This window comes from Temnothorax curvispinosus, unplaced genomic scaffold, assembly GCF_003070985.1.
Source record: "Temnothorax curvispinosus isolate PA1 unplaced genomic scaffold, ASM307098v1 QBEX01012185.1, whole genome shotgun sequence".
Lineage (NCBI taxonomy): Eukaryota > Metazoa > Arthropoda > Insecta > Hymenoptera > Formicidae > Temnothorax > Temnothorax curvispinosus.
The window spans coordinates 5,171-11,755 of record NW_020221965.1 but is presented as its reverse complement, the minus strand read 5'-3'; the positions used below and the strand labels follow the sequence as shown (position 1 = coordinate 11,755).

General features: G+C 41.9%; 1 protein-coding gene across 10 annotated transcripts in view; it reads right to left on the bottom strand.

Moving 5' to 3' along the window:
• Window positions 1-550: 550 nt before the first annotated feature.
• Window positions 551-6,585, bottom strand: part of LOC112462290 (ras-like GTP-binding protein Rho1) — a 6,906-nt gene continuing 871 nt past the window's right edge. For 2 of the 10 annotated variants that reach the window (XM_025027983.1, XM_025027982.1), the window contains exons 2-6: window positions 5,286-5,492; window positions 3,660-3,742; window positions 1,931-2,091; window positions 1,455-1,838; window positions 551-1,215 (exon numbers count right to left, since the gene is read on the bottom strand). In XM_025027983.1, the coding sequence (XP_024883751.1) occupies window positions 1,177-1,215; window positions 1,455-1,838; window positions 1,931-2,091; window positions 3,660-3,717 (642 nt within the window). In that variant the 5' untranslated portion in view covers window positions 3,718-3,742; window positions 5,286-5,492 and the 3' untranslated portion in view covers window positions 551-1,176. Of the gene's footprint in view, window positions 1,216-1,454; window positions 1,839-1,930; window positions 2,092-3,659; window positions 3,743-4,089; window positions 4,881-5,285; window positions 5,498-6,585 lie in introns of those variants that run through there. The other 8 variants (XM_025027984.1, XM_025027981.1, XM_025027986.1 and 5 more) reach the window with 5 other exon arrangements.

The window sequence follows — 6,585 nt, the reverse complement described above, 5'->3', positions numbered from 1 at the left end:
CGAAAGTCGCGGAAGTGCGACGATTTTTAGTTAAAAAAAAAAAAAAGTAAGATGCAAGATTCAAAGTTCTCTCAAACTGTTCCTCTGAGTTCTTATATTACTCTTTAACTGCACTTCACACTTGTTACACTTGTTTTGCATATTCAATGTTTCCTATTGATAATTCTCTTCAACTCAATTTTTCTTTAATTTTGTTTATTACCAAAATAAAGAGACACTACGATAAAAAAAGACAAATATGTAGAATGCATATAATAATAATATTAATGTTAATATTAATAATAATAATAATAATAATAATAATAAGACAGTAATATTAGTAATAATTACTGTCTCTCATTGTTATTATTATATACATTCTACATATTTGTTTTTTGTATTATTCAAAAATAACGAAGGCGCTGATTTGTTAGATCAACTTACATGATTTGGATGATATATTTCATCCAACACCCCCAACCTGGGGGATCTCCAAAGAGGAGAGTTTACGTGGCAAGATACTCTCGGTGGATTGCCATCACCTTCCGAGAGGTGGCGATCGAATAAAAAACACTGAGATAAATACACCGGAGTGGGCACTGTCATGCTACGATCATAGACAGAAAATGATCCTGAGACAGATAGATATTGTGTCTCTCGCTCTCTCTCTCTCTTTAATAGTTTCGATGCATGCACATATCACTCGCAGTACAAGTTGGACCAAAAGTTATTGATGTTTATCCGAAGTGATCCGAACCCTGCAAACCGCCCCATAAAACGATCAAAACTTACTAACTTGACTGTACGACAAAGGACAGCAATCCCATAAATTTATCTCTCTCTCGGCTCGCGCCAGCCGAGCCAGTGCCCTCTCCGGTATACTTATATCTCAGTGATAAAAATCGACGAATGTTTCGTTTTTAACTCGGATCTTAATCGACCAGCGCACATTTCTCTGCGCTGCGATCGCCACGTATTAATATTATTATATGTGTATCTGTAGATGCACCTTTTATTTTTTTTTTACTAATTTTTTTTGCTGCTGTGTAGACTTGTTTTATTATGTAAAATAATTAAAGATAAGACGTTATATCATGATTTCCGCTGGGAACCTACGGCATTACGATTAGCTTCTTTGCAGCTAGTTCCGCAATTCCATAATTTTGCCTGTGTTACGGGCTCACTTGTCATAACATCTTAAAGAAGCCTACATCTTCCCCTCTTCTTCTTCTTTACCTAAGATTTTAGAATATTCACGTTAATATGCATGAATTATAAAAATATAATTATAACAATAAGTATTAAGTAATATCATTGTGTTATTTTAAATATATATTTAATATTCAAATTTCAAGAAATATGTTTCATATGTTTCATTTCAAGAAAAATGTTTTTTTTTTTCACATTGACTTGTAACTTAAAGATCTGACAGAATTTCTTAAAAATAATCATTAGAAAAAGTAATTGAGACATACTTGTAATGCAGCTCGGGTTGCTGTTTCGAAAACTTCTCTCACACCTTCCTTGCTCTTGGCGGAACACTCAAGGTAGGCGAAAGCGTTGATTTTCTCGGCCATAGCTCTACCCTCCTCGGGCTTGACCGGCTCCTGCTTCATCTTGCTGAGCTCCTTGATAGTGTTAGGATCATTGCGCAAGTCTTTTTTGTTTCCCACAAGAATAATGGGCACGTTCGGGCAGAAGTGCTTCACCTCGGGTGTCCACTTCTCGGGAATGTTCTCCAAGGAATCGGGACTGTCGATGGAGAAGCACATTAGGATAACGTCCGTGTCTGGATACGACAACGGACGCAACCTATCGTAGTCTTCTTGTCCAGCTGTGTCCCAAAGAGCCAGTTCCACCTGTTGGTAGAAGCGAGTGATTTGTTGAGAGAGAAATTTGTAAGAAATCTCTTGACAGAGGTAATAAGAAAAATTTCCACGATAACACGTACCTGTTTGCCATCCACTTCGATATCGGCGACATAGTTCTCGAATACCGTCGGTACGTACACCTCAGGAAACTGGTCTTTGCTGAACACTATGAGTAGACATGTTTTACCACAAGCACCGTCGCCCACAATAACCAACTTCTTCCTGATGGCTGCCATGAATCCTAAAATGCAAAAGAGTATACGTGGTGTGTATAATGATGGTCAAACAAGCAAATCGCGACGTGACAATATACAATATGACACTGCTCATTTAGAACATTCATCGTTTTAAAAATGTAGGTGGATATTGATTAATTAATACGAAAAGCGTAATGTGTGGTATATTTGTTACAAGTTAGTGATCAATTTCACGATTGCAATCAAATCGATAATGAAATCATAAATGTGCTAAAATCGTCAAATCCCTTTTATTGTATCGCATTGTATGGGATGTACATATTTACATTCAAAAAAAAAAAATCTCGATGAAATGTATAGATTTACTTTATCTCGAAAAATTAATTCATGTCATCGATTTATCAATGTTTTATCTGCACAAAATAAGGGGGAGATAATACCGTGCCTGAAGGTGACACCTCGGGCGGCGCTTTGTGTTTTCATAATTGCCAAAAAGTGGGCGGACCTTCACCAAGAATAACTTACCTACTTTACAGATAGAATGCTTCTTTTACAAATTAAATTTCGCAATCATATCGTGATACAATGTTCAATGCGATAACGCCCGCTAGCTATGCTTTTATCGCGTTTCTCGCTAATCGTGACTCATTTGCACAAAGTACACATACTATATAAATGGATTTTCAAACTGTCTCCGTCCTACGTATGAAGTAATCGGGCAGAATAATCTTTCTTGCTAACATTATCTGTACAGGTAGCCTTATGCTTATAGGTGCAACGGATGAGTTTGCAAATTCTAATCTTTCAGGACGTGTACTTTACGTATCAGCATATATACAATTTGGAATACCTTACGACCTAAGAAGTGAACACCAAAATTGGTATCGATAAAGAATTTCGATCAACTAATTGCGACATTGTGCGGGAAAACACTGTCAAGTCGTTTGAACTAAAAGCATGCGGTGTGATAGATTTGCGGCCTACATGGATCACATTGTGAAAATAGAATATGTAACGCGCAAGAGAGATAGCTGAAAAGAATTGGAGTTAGTGTCGGCATCGATATTAAACTTGCTTCCCTCGCACAGCGGTCAGTATATTCATTACAATTGGAGTGGAGCAGAGCAAGTGTGTTTTTAATCGAAAGCGTGTGTACAAGTACGAAAGAAGTGACGGATGAGGCTAAGAAGCATTCTTCAGGATAGAGTTAGGAAGAAGAAGAAGTAGTTGAGGTAAACCTCCGTGAGACTCGTGTAACTCGCGTTATGTACACCTCTCCTTCTCGGAGCGTAATAAAATAGTGTCTCAAACCTCGTAGGCTATAGCTCTGTTCTCTTTTGCTTAAATTTGTTTCTTTCTTCCCCCGAATTTATCGCAGCCTCTTTACTTCAAGCCAATCTCGTCGTAGACGACGCGTTCCCTTCGCAGAAACAAAAAAATACAATGCCCCTTGGCTGCTTCGCTATTTTACAATATTATAGCTCCAATACTACTACTCGTGAAGCAAGTGACAAGATTTGGTTTTCTAAATCCTGTTGATCTACTCAATCGCGCTATGAAAAAGCGGGACCTACGAGGACTGAAGTCTTAAAGGATATTGACTGGGTCGTACCTGATCCAGGGTACCTCGTATTGCGTGGACCGAAGCATCGGCACACGTTGCATCCCATGTTTTTAGTCTTTCTTTCAGCGTCTCTGTTTTAAGTGGACATTTTATATGTTAGATGTAGGTAGAGGAAGCTGCGAGATGAATGCATATATACCACACAACACATATCAATAAATGTATATATATTCTAATCTGTGTATATATATATATATATATATATATATATATATAAATATATAAATATACATATATATGTACGTTTTGTTTTGTTAAAAACAACTTGCACAAGTATAATTGAGGTCATCTCTAATACACATAGGCTATATAAAACTTGCAATATATTCTGTTTCTTAACTCTTTCCCTTCTGATGTTAAAAAGAAAGAAAATATAATGTATATAAATACATATTCTACACGGTATGTATGTACATACATGTGCTACGAGGTTTTTCAGCAGGACCGCCAGTGACCGAGTATAATAGTTCCTTATGCCATCGTATTCGACGACTCAAGCACACATTTAAATCGAGATATATGGAGTATTACATTCGTTGTGGCTCTCGCTAACACACGCACATAAGGTAGGGTCTTCAATATTTTACTATACATCCAAAGGAATGACGGCATGACATACGAAATGTAACATCGATAGTTGTGCCCCTTTATATCGATTGGTGCTACACTCAAGTGCCACATTTACCAAATTCTCCTCGACCAAAGACTGTACCTTATGCATCGGGAACAAAGTGATAATCCGTCAAGAGACTACATGCAAACAAACAAAAAATAAGAGAGACAAGAGATTGGTAGATTAACTCGTTGTTAGGCATGCAATATCAAACATTGTATGTATCCTTTAGAAAATAGAACCATCCGACAAAGCGTAAATCGAATCCGGTGGTGCACTGTACGCTCATACTCATATACAAAAGTAACAATACGCTGTACGGAGTCCCACAGAAATTCAAAGGCAATCACGACATCGCTCATCAAATGCTCAACAACGAATCTGAAATGTGATTGCTCGTCACGGAAAAAAGAGCTGTCAAAAAGAGCGATTGACTCAAGAGGTTTAAGCCCCAGACATAATGCAAGTAGGCGATAGAGATAGCGATAGTGATGTGTCGGGGCTTTACTAAATGGCAACAACAAAGGGGGGGGGAATAAAGCTTCCGATGCAAAAGTTCACCCCTTTCGCGCCGGTGACGCCTCGTATTATCTCATCGCAATAGACCACAATGATACTCAGCCAAGTCACACAGAAGCGGAAGCGCATGGAATATTGCCTATGAGGTACAAGAGAGTTGCCACGGAATTTCCTTCCTGCTGACAGAATGGTATCAGATATCGTCCCTCTTTTCAGTCCCGAAACGAAACTGCCGGCCGAGCGTTCGCGCGACGGACGGCCGCGTCTCTCCACGTCGATATCGCGAATATTCCCGACACGCAGGAACGAGTCCTTTGTCTCGCAATTTACACACGTCGCTCACAACTTATCGGAAAGAGAAAGAGAGAAAGAGAAAGAGAGAGAGAAAGAGAATGGTGTCTGTATATGTGTGTGAGAAAAACAATACGTGCCGCGCTGACACGAAACGAGTGTCGGAAAGAATATTGTACGCTGGGACCAACCCTTTCGTGTATTTCTCCGAAACATAGAGTTCCACGAGGACGAGCACGCGGATCGGCGCCAGAAGACATGCAGCAGTCACCTCTGATGACCCCTAAATCCAGTTGCCGAGCGCCTCTCCTACGAGGATGAGAACATTGCTACCTCGGAGAGGGGAGGAGGGGTGTGTATGTGTTCCTTTCAATCGCGCTTGTCACTCATTACACCCTCTGTGCTTGAAACAAAAGGAAGACGTATTCTCGGTTTTGTGAAGAAACTAAAGAAAAAGAAGAAGATGAAGATGAAGATGAAGATGAAGAGATAGAGAGAGAGAGAGAGAGAGAGAGAGAGAGAGAGAGAAAAAGTGCGTAGAGTTAAAAGAAACAAACCTAAGTTTCAGCAGTGCTCTTTTCACACTTTTCACGCGTTAAAAACATCTCGAGAGAAGCGAGAGGAGAGAAAGAGAGAGAGACGAAGCTTAGAAAGCACGTCTAGAGCGAACGAGACCTGACGAGTGTGTGCCCCTCGATTAAACTAACCTATATTTCTTACCGCGACGAGGACGAACTGCGCGCAATGGCCAAGGTCAGAGAGTGCGAAAGAAAAGTGTGCGTGCGCGCGCGCCTGCGAGAGTGAGAGAGAGACGAGATTTCGTGGCGGACACTCAGGACGCCATCGATGACGTGAGTGCTCAGGAAACGCTAATGATGACGCGGATTCTCGGGAGACGCCACCGACGGTCGCGGACGATTCGGAGGTCCGCCCGTTCGCTCGATCTGCACTCTCCTGCACTCTCTCTCTCTCTCTCTCTCTCTTTCTCTTTCACGCGTACGAGGCGCCCGTACAGGCAACGGGACGGAGGAGGCGGGGTGTAGAAAGTGCGATCGAGAAGACCTCGGAGAATCCAGAAGCTCGTTCCTCTCAGACTCTCAGCCGTGCGGACTCTCTTCTTTTTCCTCTCTCTCTTTCTCTTTTTCTTTTCCTCTTCTCCGCGGTCGCGCCGATACGATACACGGAAGGGTCGATCTCGCCGATCGAACCGGAATGCGAAAATCCTCTCCGGGGATTTTTTTCACACGGGTGGAAAGTGGAGCGCGCGGCGGGCGCGAGAAGCGGGACCCCGTGAGGAAACGTTGCCCGCGGAGGCGGCGGCGGAGGTCGGCGGCGCGAGGCGCGATGCTCCCGGGCGATCGCGTCACGTCGAAAGCGCGCACATACTTCACTTCAGAATTTGTTTACGCGGGGCGGGGGAGGAGGGAGGCAGAAACGTCGCCGGGCGACATCCGGCACGGATCGAAGGCTGTCACGCACGAAGGCGAGACG